This window comes from Gopherus flavomarginatus, chromosome 9, assembly GCF_025201925.1.
Source record: "Gopherus flavomarginatus isolate rGopFla2 chromosome 9, rGopFla2.mat.asm, whole genome shotgun sequence".
NCBI lineage: Eukaryota > Metazoa > Chordata > Testudines > Testudinidae > Gopherus > Gopherus flavomarginatus.
In genome coordinates, this window is record NC_066625.1 from 57,070,831 (window position 1) to 57,088,037 (window position 17,207).

The following is a 17,207-nucleotide window of genomic DNA, read 5'->3' on the forward strand; positions in this document are numbered from 1 at the left end:
TGAGGTCATGAGTCTTTAGAGTGGAGTGATACAACATTATTACCTCTCACTATACAGACACACTGACACAATCTTTATTCTGTGGTTTCTTAAGAATGAGATCTTGCAGCTCCATCACTGGTATCTTTCCCCTTGAGTACCAATAGCATTTAGAAACCTATGGAAAGGAAAACCACAATAAAGAGAGGAAAATGAATACACAAGTACAGCAACAAAGGCTGTTGAGCCATTGTTCAGTATGTTCCTTGTCACATTAGGACGGGGACTTGTTAAATTTGAAACCTGACAACTAAAAACGATTTCAAAAGTAAATTCAAAGCGGTAACAAACATCACTGTATATATTCGAACTGGAGCTCCAAAAGCAGATTTCTGTGCTTTTCCAGTACAATTCTGCCTATTATTTTAATACAGGGTTGTCACTGGTACATCAGCTCTGATTAGAGATGGCTTAACTTCATTATTGTCTCATGATTTTGGTTATCTTTTACTATCTACATTAGCAGTCTCTCTGGATAATATAACCATATTCAAAATTCCAGGTTCCATTATAGCTAATTGCTTTAATATGAGACTAGACAGTGGCTCACTGATCCATGGTTGATGTTTGAAGGGCTGAGGCCCCAGCACTGAGCTGGCAGCAAAAGAACTGATGACAAACAAAGCCATTCCTCATCAGATGACAGTCTCGAAGACTTTGTGGGCAATAAGCAGTTCAAAATGGAAGGCTGTCTGGCAACTTGGATGTTGTCTTGTTGGCTCAGTTCAGTGAATGGTTGCAGCTGATGGCTGATCTGGTTGGTGGAAAAGCAGCACGAATTTGTCTGGTTATTAATGTGGATAAAACTATTTCCATGGCCTTTACCATCAAGCAGATGCAACTCCAGATTACAACCCACTCAGTATTAACCTGATCAAACGGGACACTGAAAAGATGGCAACTGTCAAAAACTTGGGAAGCATCCCAAACAGTGGTGTAGGATGCTCAAAAGATGTAGGCCCTTCAGTGGCCTCTGTGGAGATGTTATGACGTTAAGATTGCTACGACACTGCGGATCGACCCAGCCACAGTTATACCAACTTTATTGTGTGTCAGCGAAAGGCAGGGGCTGAGGAAGGCTGAAGAGTGGTGGATTGATGTTTTTTATTTTCGTCATCTTCACTAGCTCCTCCATATTAAGTGGCTGGATCAGATCACCAATGAGGATATTTGTAGCTGAAACCAGCAACTGCCCTCCCATCAGCACTGGTTCAGTTTTGGCAGCTTTCTTGATACAGACATGTTATTAGAATGGAAGAACAGCAAATTACAAAGCGTGTTTACCAAGGAATGCTACTACATAGCCAGCAATCATGTGAGTGCTGAAAGGTTCAGTGGGATAAGATTGCTAACGATGGACACAGACTGAACATCCAGCCAGACTGTCTTAAAAAAACTAGCTGAAGATTGATATGTGTGGTGTTCAATCTATGTCCCTTTGGGATTTGCCATGACGTTAATGGTAAGACAGCAGCTCAGGGCTAAAAGAATAAAGAAGGAGTAGGAGCTACACATTAATGTTTCTGTCTTAGAAAAGGCTCCTTAAATAAGAATGCCCACATTCAGAGCCACACTGCTTGTCATGTGACAATTAATTCATGTGGATCATAGGGTTATATAACCAAGCCTCAGTTTTCACAGGGGCTTCCCTGCTTGCCTGTGTATTTTTAAAGTTAAGATCTGTGAGAAGCATTGTGCTACTCTGTCTTTGGCCAGCAGTGCTCCCAGCAATCCTCAACTTGAGTTCACATGCAAACAGAAAAGAGGATTAGTATGATGCAGCCATATAGTAAGGAAGCAGATTGATATGTACCAAAGTGCATACACAATGTAAAATAAAGCTTTTGGTATAACATGGCTTTTTGAGATCACACCGACAACCCACAAAAGTGAGTTTCCCCAAAGACACTGCAGCTTCATATGCTTCATTCTCCCATGACACACTGGTGCTTCACACTTTAAAATCGTTGCCTCTCTAGTTTAAGGTCCTGGTCCTCACCTACAAACAGTATTTAGGTCCCACCTACCTCTCTTTGCCACTCATTCTGTGACTCAGAAGAACAGCTGTGGTCAACAAGGACTTCAGGGGACAGAGCACAGACTATCCTTCATGAGTATCTGGGGGCAGAACTTTCTTTGTGGTAGGTCCTTGGCTATGAAACATCTTTCCACTGGGATGAATCAGTTGTATAATCTGCAGGACATGGTGCAACACCCATCTTTTCATGCATGCGTTTTCTTTAGGGAAGAGTATGATCCCACTAGGAATGTGACCCTTCTGACAAGAAGCTGTTCAGAAGAAGGGCTTGCATTTAGGGGGCTTTACAGGTAGGATTTTTCAAAAGTGCTCAGTGTTGATCTAATTCTGTTCCCATTGAAGACAACAGGAGTTTTACTGCTGACTTCAGTGGGAGCAGATTTGGGCCAACATTGAGCACTTCAGAAAATTCCACCTTCTATGCACTAAACAAACTTATGCAGAGTGCCTACAAACTACGCTAATGGCACTTTAGAAATGCAAATAATCTGATATTGACCTACTTATTTACAATTCACCTTTGGTACTTCAGAACTTTCTGATCATACCCATCTGAATTCCCACTTTTCCCAAACTCTGGAACTGACCCCATTTCCAAACAAATGTTGCTGTCATCAATTTATTATGAAGTCACCTACAGCCAAACATCAATAGGGTCATGTCAACGTCCTCTCCTCTGTGCTGGACTGTTCATCCTAATGGGTTTAAACAAGATGACCTGAGTGGAATTTCACAGTCCCTACCTTGGTGCCTCCACCACATCCCTCTTTCACTCTAGTGACATGGAACATACCTGTCAATGGAACAAGGGTGGGTGGCTGACAATCTCCAGGGGAGACTTCCTTCTGTTTTCTATGCAACAGCAGATTCTCACATTAGTGACAGCTGTAATGTTCACAAGGCTTTTCCATTCACATGGATATCCAGTTGCTGCAAAGACTGGCTGTGCATGTGAGAATTTGGGAGGATGTGCTCCAACCATCTTGACAGAAATGTCAACGTTAATAGCCACAGGAGACAAGAGAATCAGTATGATTCACAATCAAAAATACACCTGAGACATAGAAGGGTTGTTGGTTTGGGAAATCCTGAGTCACACTGCCTCTTCCTTTATTAGCATATATTGCTGTAGCAGAAAAACCTCTAAAAATGACAGCAGGTGACTTCAAGGGTGACTTTGGCCCCAGTTTTCGCTGATAAATCACCTGTGTGTTGATTTAATCAATGTGTTATTGGAGTCCGCTCTAAATGAGGTCAAGATGCCCAGTGACATCTGTGATAAGAATATTTTAAGAATTTAAAAATAAAAAATATACTTTGATTCAGAAAACCAGTGTTTGCTGTGTTATGTCAACACCACCAGTCACTGACCTAAGTTCTGAGCTTTTTGTTAGGACTGGGGTTCTCAAAAGTGCCCAAAGGTGTGTCTACACTTCAGACTCAAAAAACAGCAGTGCAGACATGGAGCCCAGGCTCTGAAACCTGGGGAGTGAAAAGGGTCTTCATTGGGAATGTTTTCACTGCTATTTTTAGCCTTTCAGCCCAAGTCCCATGAGCCCAAATCAATTGACCCAGGCTCTGAGACTCGGCACCCCAGGTTTCTCTTTGCATTGTAGACGTACCCCATATGACTTAGGAGCACAAGTCCCACTGGATTTCAATTCTTAAAATGATTTTCAGTGGGACCTGTTCTTCTCAGTCACTTCTGAAAATTTCACCCTCTATTCTTCTACACTGGACTACAGGCTACTCTTTGTCTGAAGTTCTCTTTTATTTCAGTTGGCTTTGTGGGTGCTCATTAGCTCTGTAAATAAGACCCTATGACTACAGAATCTTTGTTTGAACTTAAATTCCCTCACGGTATAACTTTACCTGTCTACTACACACATGCAAAGCAGCCACAGACTTGAGGCAAGGAGGTTTAACTTTGTACAGATAGTTAAATGTTCACTGGTTCTCGAAATGCAAAGTGTGTCTTCCTCTCTATATTGTTAATACACACTTCAATAACTACACACTATATGCATGGAGGTTCTGTTTTAAGGACTGATTTGGATGGCCCCATCCACTCTTGTGAGAGGTCACTGCATGAGGATTCATGAAACACTGTGTCTTCTAAATCAGACACATACAGAAAAGTCAAATTCCCAGTCTTGCATGGACAGAGTGAGGTCTAACAAGGCATTTTAGTGTGTTAGTGCAGTGCAATCAAGATATTATTAGGTCTAACAGTCAGCTCAAAAGGTGTATACATCTTTCCTGGCTTTTAAAAAAAACATGTAAGTAATTGCAAAGAAAGCTCCCATCAAGTAGCATGCATGGGGACAGACAAACAAACATACAAGTACCAAAGGGAACTGGCTATTTGAAAACCAGGTTTGATTCATATAACTGAATTACCATTATCAGCAACAATTAGTAAAATCCATTTCCACTGTAATGCTTTAACTTTTCTGCCTGCTTGAGAATAATCCTAATGGAGCCCCTAGAAAGCACTGGAATTTTTCATATCCACTAAATGCCATTTTCTTTACTTGCTTTGATAAAGACGTACATAAATATGGGTACGAATGGGTACAGCATGCGTTCGTTTTCACTAAACATGCTCATAAATTGCAGCAGTATTACCTTTTCCCCAAAGGTAAAACTTCATTGCCAACCTCATAAAAATGGAAATTTGTCTCAGAATATCTAAAATAACCCTTCTGCAATGCAAAGCAACACAGTTGGGCTTCTCTTCTCCTGGCCTAGGTCTGTGTATTAATTTAAAAACTATGTCAGTATTGTAGAATTTCAAAGACTGAAATGATATATGCAGAAAAATGTGGAATTTCCACCAGGGACTGTAATTCACATATTATGGGACAGATTAAAGAATAATAAATTTTGGAAGGAAGTATTAATGACTATATGGGGCCCTGTGAACTTGACATTCCCTGAAACATGGAACTTTGTATCTCAAGCTTTAAAAATGATTTGTGCTGGAGCAAATCTAAACAGAAAAGGAATAGATGTTATTCTGACCATGACTAGCTACATATTGTGTGAGTCAAGAACTTGACAGGAAAAACTTCCTTTGTAATCTAGAGATGAACAGTGAGAATAAGTTTTGCTATTGCATCACTGATCTTTTTCTGGGAGGAAGAGAGGAGAGAGGGTAACATCTAGAAGATTCCTTTCACTATTATGCAAAGAATGTTCATGTGATTCCTAAAAATGACTTACCAGCACCACTTAGCATTTATATGTAGCAGTTTTCTTCCTCAACTCTTTACAAACCAACCTGTTAATTCTCACAACATTCCTGTAAAATAGGTAAGTATTATTATCCAAATTTTGCATTAGGAGAAAATGCGTTATTCATGGAGACTGGTAATGTCAGAGCTGAACTCTGGAATTCCTAGCTCCTTACCCTGGTGCTCATATTATTAGTATGAACTCATCTGTTGATAGTCATCCTCCATTGTCATTGATAAGGGAACCCTATTGATGGTGTGTTAAGGTAAATTTTTTAGCCTCCATAGTTGTCTGCTTTAGAGATCTAGTAAAAATCTTTCCAGCACATAAAGTCTACACTCAGGACAAGTTTAAGAGGAAATGTTTCCTGCATCTCTTGGCCAAACTGGCCCAGAAAGATATTCAACATTAGTACACTCCACACAGCTATTCCTACCCACAGTAGAATTCTCGGAAGTGGCGTACCTTGCAGAGACTAAAACATGCCAATTAAACAATAGGCCTGTTATTCACAGGCTTAGCATAAGAATTATTCTGCTATGGAGGCCGAACAAGACTGTCACCTCACAGAGGTGACAAGCATGAGGCATGTTGACAGGGCCATTTTGGAACACTTTCATGGTATGGTATGGACAGAGCACTTCACTCTCCTCAATGCCACCAGCAATTACTTCACTTTAGAAACAAAGGAAGGCAAAAAACAGTTGTGCAATAACAAAACCAGTTTGAAAATGTACATTGAAAGCTACATGAGTTGCCAGTGCAGAAAGTATTCTCCTGGTGTATGTATGTCTTTGAGGAAGTCTATGTCTCTGAGGTGCTGTGTGTAACATGTGATGCAGGGTTACCTGACTTATTTTATTGAATGCTGCTGAAAATGGTTACACAAAATCCAGTGTAAATACCACAGTGCACGCTAGAGCTGCCCCCGAGGAGCTTTAACTTATGCACTGTCTCATAAAACTCACATGCAGGGAAATGAGCAGAAGTCTGAATGCTTTTTTATTCTGTAACACCACATGGTAAAGTAGTTGATACTGAATGTTTCCATTGTTCCCTATGAACAAGGGAAATAAGATTAGCTTTGGCAGGAATACCCCGTTTTCCCATGCACTAAGTTCTTTAGCCAGCTAAAGCCCATTGGTTTGACACAATTCAGGGCTATCCAAACCTGGAAAGATCTTGAGAGGTCCACAAAAACAGGTTTGTCATAGTCGTGTATTATTCATGCCATTCCCTACCTTAGCTGCTATAGGCATTACCATGTATTCTTCATAGTTCCTAGATGCCATGATATGAATCACTCAAATATATTATTCTGATCAGAAGTGGTTTTGACAAGATAGAGAATTTAATTAAGAGGGGCACAGTTGGGAGAAGATGTAGATAAAATGATTCGTAAGACTGGTTGACTTGCAGGGCAGTTTGCAACACACAATCCTGGGGTCAAAGTAGCACAATCATGTATAGAAAAAAACTGTGGGCTTTCTGCAGGACAAAGTAAGGGCTGTGGAAGGCCCTGCATTCAGCAGAATCAGTGCAGTTTTGGGGGCCAAGATGGGGCAAGAATGGAAAGTATGTGTTCATCATCTGCCCTAGTATGTAGGCAGGCTTACTGGTATGTGTGGGAAAAACAAGGGATCTGGGACTAACTGGATTTCCCTGCCCCTGCTAGACAGATAGAATGCCCCAGCTGCAGTAGCACTTTGGGCTATTGAAATGCCCTTTCTTTGTCCCAAGAAATAACATTCAAATTTTGCTGAGATCTGTTCTATAGAAATTGCTATTGCACATCTCAGGAAAATTTTGGCAGCATGCCAAAACAATAACCGACACAGAAGCAACAACAGTAGCAGCACAGATTATACTGGGAATGCCTGGGAGATACTGGAGCAGTTGTGAGGAAGGGGAGAAGGATTGGGCTGGGTTCTCTACAGACACACCTGGATGGGTATATGGTCCCAGTGGCCTACCCATCCTCTTTGGAATAACAGCCTTCTCCAGCTGCCAGCTAACACAGTAATTTGTGCAGCAACACTGAAGGTTCAGGATTCAAATCTTGTTGATGATGCATGATTGGAGGAGAGTTGTTACATTTGTGCATAACAGGATTTGGTTTAACCTCTTTCTTTTTAAAAAATAATATAGAAAATTAAATCTATAAAAATGACATTAAAATAATAATATTTAAGCTTGCAAAGTTTAGCACTTGAAAGGTAGAAAATGGCAGATTTACCATTGTGTGTGCAACCTTAAATTGGCCCCCTTGTGTGTATGCTTATGACATAGTTTTTAATTACATAATCACACACTATTTTTCCATAGGACCCCTGCTTCATTCAGTGCACCTCAAAAATGGTGTTTCCAACTTTAGGTTACAAAGTCAAATATTTGAAATGTTAATTTAACATCGTTTTTTGTACACAATATAGGATTCATAATGAAAATCTTTCCTTTACATTTTCAGTTGATTCCCTTGACATCAGAGATTAATTCTAGATTTCCAGCATGACCACTTAATTCTAACATAACAGTATGATATTCAGGAATAGAAAATGTAAAGTAGTAATCGTTTTTATTATTTGCTAAATGTATGTTTTCAAGGTTTCAGTAACAAGCATTAATATCTATAAGACATATTGAAATCTATTTGACGTCACTATAATTTAAGCAATTGTATTTATACAATGCATAACTTTCTTCAATTCCAAATGTAACCCTCAAGGAATATATGCATAAATTATAAAGTATCATCCTGGGGAAACCTCTGAAATTTGACAAAAAGGAGGAAATGCATTTATGGGGCAGCATACAACAATCCACTTTCTGCTTTTTCTAAATACAATTTGAAAGCTCAAATAGTTATTGATGTAGACACAGCAGCAAAACAAGGACAGATCCAGGCATGGAATTAAGTGGCAGGCCACAACTTTTTATTAAACTTTAACATTAGAGAGGGGTGCTACCTGCCCATCACCCATATTCTCCTATATTAGACATTTAATTAGTTACAATGCAGGGGTTACAGGACTCATTACCATATAACCCATAATGTGGGGTAGGCTCTCCTCAGCCTATCCTCAAGGACTCAGCATTCTCTTACTCCAGCACCCTTCCTCTCATGAGGGGAGACAGCAGGGTGGGAACCTCAGCCCACGACGGCTACAAGGTCTGACCCTATCACATGAAATCAAGGCCCATCACCAAAATCCCAGTTCTCTGACGTCTGGGAATCATTCATTTTATTCTCTTAACCGTACTGGAAAATGGCTGCAAGTTGCGACATATAAACACCAACAGTTCGGTACTATGCACATTCATACTTAACCCACTGTGGCTCGAAGGTGTTGTGAGGAAGGCAAAAAACTCCATGGTCCTCCACAACTGGCCCATGGGAGAAAAAAATCCTTCCTGACCTCCTAAACAGGCAATCAGCTAGACCCAAAGCATCTGTCAGGCTCGGTTCCCATTCCTAGTTCTGGTGGATAAGGTGGGCTGCTGAAACGGAGCTCAAAGAGGCTCCACATGGTCCCTGTGCTGAGTTAAATCCTAGGAGCTGTGGAATGCTGGTCAATCAGCACCCCTCTCCCTTCTGCTGGCCAATGGGTGCCAGAGACTCCCAGGGTAAGGAGATACCTATTGTCCCCTGGCAAATGTTTCCCTCCTCTGCCACTGGGACTGTGCCCCTTTCACTGCTATTCCGATCAATTTATCCCACCCATTGATTTGGGTGGGTGACATATAGATAAATTGTGATCATAACTGCAAATTAGTAAAAAGAAAGAACAAAAACCACAATGCCAAAATATTTAACTTGGTTCATTGTTACTAATTTAATATTTAGCAAAGAACAGGGAATTATCTGACAAGTTTTGGGAGCTCTTTTGGGCCTTTAAGTTAAAACCCTATGCATACTGAATTCTGTGTATTTGACTGAAAGAAGAGTTCTAATTGAAATGGATTAATATTGCAATTCTCCATTCTAGAGTTAGCGACCATCCCACTAAAATTATCAGGCAAAATGCCAGAGGGGGTCTAAAAAGCACATGGAGAAAGAAGAAAAGAGATTGGAACTAGTATAAGCAATTGATGTCCATATATTCACAATAAAGTTAATAGATTTCAAGAATGCAGACTATAGCAAATGGAATCTAAGGGGAAAAACAGTTCAAGAGAGTTGGCAGTTTTTCAAAGAAACATTATTAAGGGCACAAGAGCAAACGGTCTCACTGTGTAAGAAAGATAGGAAGTATGGTAAGAGACTACCCTGGCTTAATTAGGAGATCTTCAATGACCTGAAACTCAAAAAAGAGTCCCACAAAAAGTGGAAACTAGGTCAAATTACAAAGGATGACTATAAACAAACAACACAAGTATGTAGGTACAAAATTAGAAAGGCCAATGCACAAAATGAGATTAAATTAGCTAGAGAAATAAAGAGTTTAAAGAAAACATTCTACAAATACATTAGAACCAAGAGGAAGACCAAAGACAGGGTAGGCCCATTACTCAGTGAGGGAGGAAAACAATAACAGAAAATGTGGAAATGGCAGAAATGCTAAATGACTTTTTTGTTTCAATTTTCACCAAAATGTTTAGTAGCGATTGGACTTCTAACTTAATGAATGCCAGTGAAAATGAGGTAGGATCGGAGGCTAAAATAGAAAAAGAACAAGTTAAAAATTACTTAGACAAGTTAGATGACTTCAAGCCACCAGGACCTGATGAAATACATCCCAGAATACTCAAAGAGCTGACAGATATCTGAGCCATTAACGATTATCTTCAAAAAGTCATGGAAGACGGGAGAGATTCCAGAGGACTGGAAAAGGGCAAATATAGTGCCAATCTATGAAAAGGGGAATAAAGGACAAGCCGGTGAATTACAGACCAGTCAGCTTAACTTCAGTACCCGGAAAGATAATGGAGCAAAAAATTGAGAAATTAAACACACAGAAGATAATAAGGTGATAAGTAACAGTCAGCATGGATTTGTCAAGAACAAATCAATATAAACCCAATAGCTTTATTTCATAGGGTAATAAGCCTTGTGGATCGGGGGGAAGGGGAAGCAGTAGATGTAGTATATGTTAACTTTAGTAAGGCTTTTGATACTGTCTCACATGACCTTGTAATAAATGAACTAGGAAAATGCAACTTAGATGGAGCTACTATAAGGGGGTGCATAACTGGTTGGAAACTATTCCCAGAGAGTAGTTATCAGTGGTTCACAGTCATGCTGGAAGGCATATCAAGTGAGGTCCCACAGGGATCAGTTTGGGGTCAGGTTCTGTTCAATATCTTCATTAATGATTTAGATAATGGCATAGAGAGTACACTTATAAAGTTTGCGGACAATACCAAGCTGGAAGGGGTTGCAAGTGCTTAGGATAGGATTAAAATTCAAAATGATCTGGATAAACTGGAGAAATGGTCTGAAGTAAATAGGATGAAATTCAATAAGGACAAATGAAAAGTACTCCGCTTAGGAAGGAACAATCAGTTGCACACGTACAAAATGGGAAATGACTACCTAGGAAGGAGTACTGCGGAAAGGGATCTGGGGGTCATACTGGATCACAAGCTAAATATGAGTCAACACTGCAACATTGTTGCAAAAAAAGCAAACATCATTCCGGGATGTATTAGCATGAGTGTTATAAGTGAAACATGAGAAATAGTTCTACTATACTCCGAACTGATTTACTTCAAATGGAGTATTGTGTTCAGTTCTAGGTGCCACATTTCAGGAAAGATGTGGACAAACTGTAGAGAATCCAGAGAAGAGCAACAAAAATGATTAAAGGTCTAGAAAATATGACCTACAAAGGAAGATTGAAAAAACTGGGTTTGTTTAGTCTGAGGAAGAGAAGACTGAGAGGAGACATGATAACAGTTTTCAGATATAAAAGGTTGTTACAAGGAGGTGGGAGAAAAATGTCCTCTTTAACCTCTCAGGATAGGACAAGAAGCAATGAGCTTAAATTGCAGCAAGGGTGGTTTAGGTTAGACAGTAGGAAAAACTTTCTGTCAGGGTAGTTAAGCACTGGAATAAACTTATGGAAGTTGTTGTATCTCTGTCATTGGAGATTTTTAAGAGTAGGTTAGACGAACACCTGTCAGGGATTGTCTACATAATAGTTAGTCCTGCCTTGAGTGCAGGGGACTGGACTGGAAGACCTCTCGAGGTCCCTTTCAGTCTTACAATTTATGATTCTATTCTCCCAAATACTTTGAAATTAAAAAAAAAAATTGAGTAGAAAAGTTTGTTTCATCAGCTTTAACATCATTATGTGGGTTATATCCTCATGTGGTAGAAATGTTATGGAACAGATACTTCTATTAGATCCTATATTGTATATTGCCCTATATCAGCTCTTTATATTCATACGCTTGCTTCACGAAAATCAACACTCTTTAGCAATATACTGACTTCCAAAAATTGGTACAGATCTCTTTTTATAACCAGGGCCATACAACTGTTGTAATACACAATGGGATAAAAGAGCTAGAGGTACATTTAACAGCCGACGCAGGTCCAACAATCACAATGCCACATTCTATGCCTTTGAATGTTTGGTGAAGGTGCCATGTGAACAAGATCCTGTTTATATAACAAGAACTGTGCATTGTGAATTGTACGTTCACAGCTCATGTCATGAAAAGGCACCTACACTTTTGGTGAACATATTATTTATTCCATTTCAGCAAGCTGACACATGGCATTACGCTCTTTCATTAGCAATATATAGTGCATGGTTATGGGTCATACTAATGTGAAGGTCAGAGTATTAGTCTCCCAGATTCATGCTCACATCAGGAAAAAGGTAACATCTACAGTCTGTACAACAGCAAAGGCTAGATAAAGCTCCTGACTTAGTTTAGGTGTGTAGCTATTTGCCACTTCCCCACACTGAATACGTCTTTGTTTTTACTGTTTGCTAACCCAGTGTTAATGTTCACAGAATATTATACAGCTCCCAGAATATTACAGATGATGCAGGGTTTCTATGGATGCTTATGTTTAAAATTAGGTGCCAAAGCGAGGGTGCATAATTCCACACCTGGGTACTAAAATCGGACACGTTCATATTAGGGATGTGTGTATGTTTATATATGTCTGGTCATTTGGAGAAACAAGGTCTTCAACCTAGGTGACCATGTTTAAAAATTGGGCTCATTAGCACAATAGGTCAAATAAATCCCTGATGTAATAGTGCTGATAACATCAGGGACAAACCTGGCCCAACATATTTAATTTGTTACTATAAAAATCCATATAAAGAGTGTTTCACTGTAAATATTACTATTTGACTATTAATACAAATACTTTGAGACCAGGTTGCTCCACAAACAGACAAGCAGATGTGAAATGTGACTTCAGTTCAAAACTGCCCTGTGCCTGCTTCAAATCACAGAAATGTGGGTGGCCCCAAGGCTGATAATGTTTTCCAATGTTCCTCCCTATTTTCCATGCTTTTATCACTGAGCGAATAATTCTTTGCCAATTCTGACTTGGCTGCTGCACTTTAATGCTTGTCAGATATAAGCATCAGAACCACGAAGGAGAGCACCACAGTCATTTTCTTCCAGGGTCAGTTTATTGGCTCTGGCTGGAATTTGTTCACAAATAGAACATCTGCCATTCTGAAGCAGACCTGGCTTCCTTGCAAATGGGTAAGTGCAGTCTCCAGGGATGTAATCAATTCACTTGTAAAATGAGAATAATCAGTGAATTCAACAATTCCATGTAAGGTAACAGCAGAAGCAATTGGCACCAGACATAGCACTCACCTCGTGGTGGTCGTAACTCGGTGATGTTCTCAGTGGCCTCATCATCGGAGTCTCCAGTTGCCACTACCTTATATCTATTGCTGCTCTGCTTGCTCAGCATGTGGGGTACTTGCAGTGCAGCCTCCCTCTCAGCAGCTAGGTCCAGATCTTGCTGAGCTAGGTGGGCTCTCAACTGCCTAATTTCAAACTATGGGAAAAACAACATAAAATGATGTGACACAAGTAAACCCTACCTGGAAATCATTATTCCCCAGATATGCAGAGTTTAGATTAGCACTCAAGCTGTTGTTTGATTGCCTGGATGTTGATGGTCTTCCAAGAAAGGTTGGGGGAAATTGTATTCACTCAGCTTGGAGATACACTTTGGGGCAGTTTCTTAAAAGAAAAAATTGTCTAATAAATGTGATCTCCAATACAGGTTTCACTGTATATCATTTCAACCATCATTCAGGGTGATTCCTGTTACTGACACACAGCTCTAATATCTGGACTTTGCACTGATGAATTCCATGGAGGGGTTTCTCCCCACTACACCCAAGGACCTCCTCCCTCTAACAACCGAACCATAACTGTTCTGCTGCAGGCAAGGCCCTCTAGAACTGCAGGGAAGGGGGCAGGATTTGATCCATTATTGCTATTATTTTTGAATAAGTTACATCCTATGCTGGGCGGCACTGTGTACAATAAAAGTGACAATGATCAAAAGGCAGAGAGCTAGAGAGTAGCAATCTCAATGACAGAACCAGTATATTGCCCTGTGTTTGACAGACACATGCCTCCTGTGATGTAAGAAAGAAATCTCCCTCCTGGCAGGGACAAGAGGGGTCCTCTGAATCCTCATTTGAGGGCTGAGGATTTCTTCACTCCTTCCTCTACATTACAACCCCCACACCCAAGCCACCACAATTCTGAGGAAGGAATGCATTGGGCTGCAACTCTTTCAAAACATGGAGACGTATGGTGGTGACCAATATAATTCTAATTACACACAGTGAGAGGAAAAAGAAAATTAGCGAAGTGATAGGTTAATGCATTTCAAATTTCCAGCGTTGTGCCTCTTAACTAAAAGATCTGAAAAGACTTTGCAAGGCCGAAAGGACAGTCTTACGGTGTGCACAGTGCAATGCACCTGTCACTACACTTCTATAACTGAAGGGAAATTAGCAACTTAGTTCTTAAAAACTTGCATGCAATGGTATGTTAGCTAATTGAATATGGTTCTGGGTTTCCTCTCTGAGATGCTGACTCAAATCCATCTTGCTGTCAGATTACCCATGTGGTGGTCCTAATTCATTCCATGTAAGGCAGGACTCAGTTCATTCTGTAGTGTACATTCCACTGAGTCCTCTGTTGAAAAGCCATGATTCAGCATGATTGTCAGGCTATCAGAGCAATGGTCTCCATTGATTTAGTATGAACACTGGATTAGTGGTCAGCTATAGAGAGAAGTGGGTTCTAGGGTGACCGGATGTCCCGATTTTATAGAGACAGTCCCGATTTTTGGGTCTTTTTCTTATATAGGCTCCTATTACCCCACACCTCTGTCCCAATTTTTCACACTTGCTGTCTGGTCACTCTAGGGCTCTTCCAGGTTGAGATTCATGTATTACTTGAGTGGAAAGTGGACAACAGCTTCCATGTACTAAAAAAAAGATACCAGACTGGTAGCCCTGGAGACTGAAGTCTTCAACCCACAGTACAGGGAGGGGCACTTGGCCTGTAAGACACACATGTAAGGAGTGAGAGAGACATTTAGTCTCTATCCCCTGTCAATCCTTGAGCTCTCCACTGAAACTTCCAACAAGCATATTGACAGTAGTGGTTTTGTGGCTACCTATTAACTAAAGCCATGTCTACACTAGCACTTATGTCAGCAAAACTTTTGTCGTTCAGGGGTGTGAAAAAACACACCCTTGAGTGACATTAGTTTTGCTGGCATAAGCGCTTGTGTGCACAATGCTATACTGGCAGGAGATATTCTCCCACCAACATAGCTATCGCTGCTCATTGAGCTGGGTTTATGACGTCGATGGGAGAGCTCTCTCCCATTGGCATACAGCAGCCACACGAGCAATCTTACAGTTGCACAGCTGCTTCGGTACAGCTGTGCCACTGTAAGCTTGTAAGTGTAGACATGGCCGAAGAAAGAACAGGACAGGGACCACCAACTCCTTTCACAATAGCTTCCTACTTCAAAAGCCAGATGGTGATAATGACTTTTCGTAAATGCCAGTTTGGTCCAGATATGAATCAACAATTTATAGATAGATTTATAGAAAGATTTTACATTTCATTACCAATCCCCTGACCTCTGTTTTCCAGCTTAGATACTACAATGAGCAGGTGGATAACAGAGAATTTCAACTTTCAATACTGAATCTTTAGAAGAACATGAACTAAAATAATGAAATAAAACCTCGCAAAATTTCATCTTTAAAAAAAACCACACAAATCATAGGCGAGAAACAGATTATGGGGAACATTTATAATAGCTCTGCTGTTCTCTTTCTTTCAGTCTTGTTCATGACTGACTGGAAAACAAAAGCCAATTTTAATTTAAGCTCTTTCAGAAAGCAAACAGATTAAACTATTTACAATAAGTAAACATGGGGAAACTGAGGTACGGAAACTGACCCAAAGTCACACAACAAATCTGTGGCAGAAATGTAAATAGAACCCAGATCTCCAGCCTCCCACTTCTGTGCTTTAATCACTAGACAATTCCACTTCCTCAAAGCAAATCTTTATAACGTAAATTGGAAAAATTCATATCTTAGCGGAAGATAAATATTCTGACTGGTGAATGAAACTGGAGTCACAAAGATAGTGAAGAACAGTAATTCGGGTGAACAGTGCAATATTGCTGATAAAGTAAAATAAAAGAAGTGGCTTTACTGCCATCTTATGGCCAAAGGACAAAACCACACACCACATCGCCAGCCCTGCTAAAGTGTCCACCTATGTATTTCTGCAAAACATCTAGTTTTATCTGCCTCAGAAATCTGTACTTGATGTCTCAGGTAGTGTGGAAAGTTTCCCTTCCCTGTTTTTGAGGCATGAGAAGCATACACAGGCCTTATACACTTCCCCAACAATATCTGAATCCTTTTTTATTGCTCTTTGCAAATATGATCTGGTTGTTTGTCCTGTTTTCACTCTTACTTCTATGCTGGTTCAGCTGGGCTAAAGACCAACATGGAGGATCAGAGTGGCTGTTAAAGGAATGCACTTAGAGGACCAGATGCTTAGCAGGTGTAAATCAGCATAGTTCTATTTACTTCAATGGAATGCATGTGTGTTGAGCAACAGTACACAGACATGTAGAAGTTAATAGCAGAAATACTGATGACTCTCACACTTACTGAAACCCACCCAGCTATAAAGAGTTGAGGTAGGTTCCCCCGCCCCCCTGCATTTGGTACGGTCAGTATTTAACTTCCCATTCATCACTCCCATGAAACTTGTGCAGTCATTCACATCAGTGGAAAGTGGACATAAAATGCTACCATTTGTCTACTACAGCTTTTCTACCACCAGGGCAGGAGAATGAGTGTGTTGTATTAATGATCTTCATGACACTCCCACTTTGTCCATTATTTATGTAAGATAATCTATACAGTTTGGCCAACTGAGATGTAAACTCTTAAACTGATTACTGACAACAGTAAATAAGATATATGAAATTCAGTTTAAAATGTTTACAAAACAAAAACAATCTATTAATTTAAATTAGCATGTTTGAAAAAAAGGGAGGGGAAAAATCACCGTTTAGTGATATTATAAACTAATACTACTATGAAAAACAAATGGATATTTATTAAAATATTTAGGGAAAAATAAAGGATGAGACATGACATCTTCTAATCATTTTAGCTCACAAATGGGATTTACGCAAAAGATCATTTTAAAATTAGTTACATCCAATTATTCATCTAGGGAGAATACATAACTTAATTTTTTGTTGTGCTTTATACTTAAGATAAGACGTTTAAGATGCTGACACTGCTATAGGATTTATTAAAATAGGTTTATCTAGTATAAACAAGCCAATGAAAATAAAGGTTATGACTAGTAGTGAGATGGTTCCTATCTATCTGCC

The 17,207-nt window shown here is 39.8% G+C and overlaps 1 protein-coding gene across 4 annotated transcripts in view; it reads right to left on the reverse strand.

Annotated features, from left to right (window-relative positions):
• The window catches only part of TMEM266 (transmembrane protein 266), a 127,298-nt gene that overhangs the window by 18,103 nt on the left and 91,988 nt on the right, over nt 1–17,207 (reverse strand). For all 4 annotated transcript variants that reach the window (XM_050967009.1, XM_050967010.1, XM_050967011.1 and 1 more), the window contains one exon: nt 13,109–13,295. In XM_050967009.1, coding sequence (XP_050822966.1) covers nt 13,109–13,295 — 187 coding nt within the window. The remainder of the gene's footprint in view (nt 1–13,108; nt 13,296–17,207) is intronic.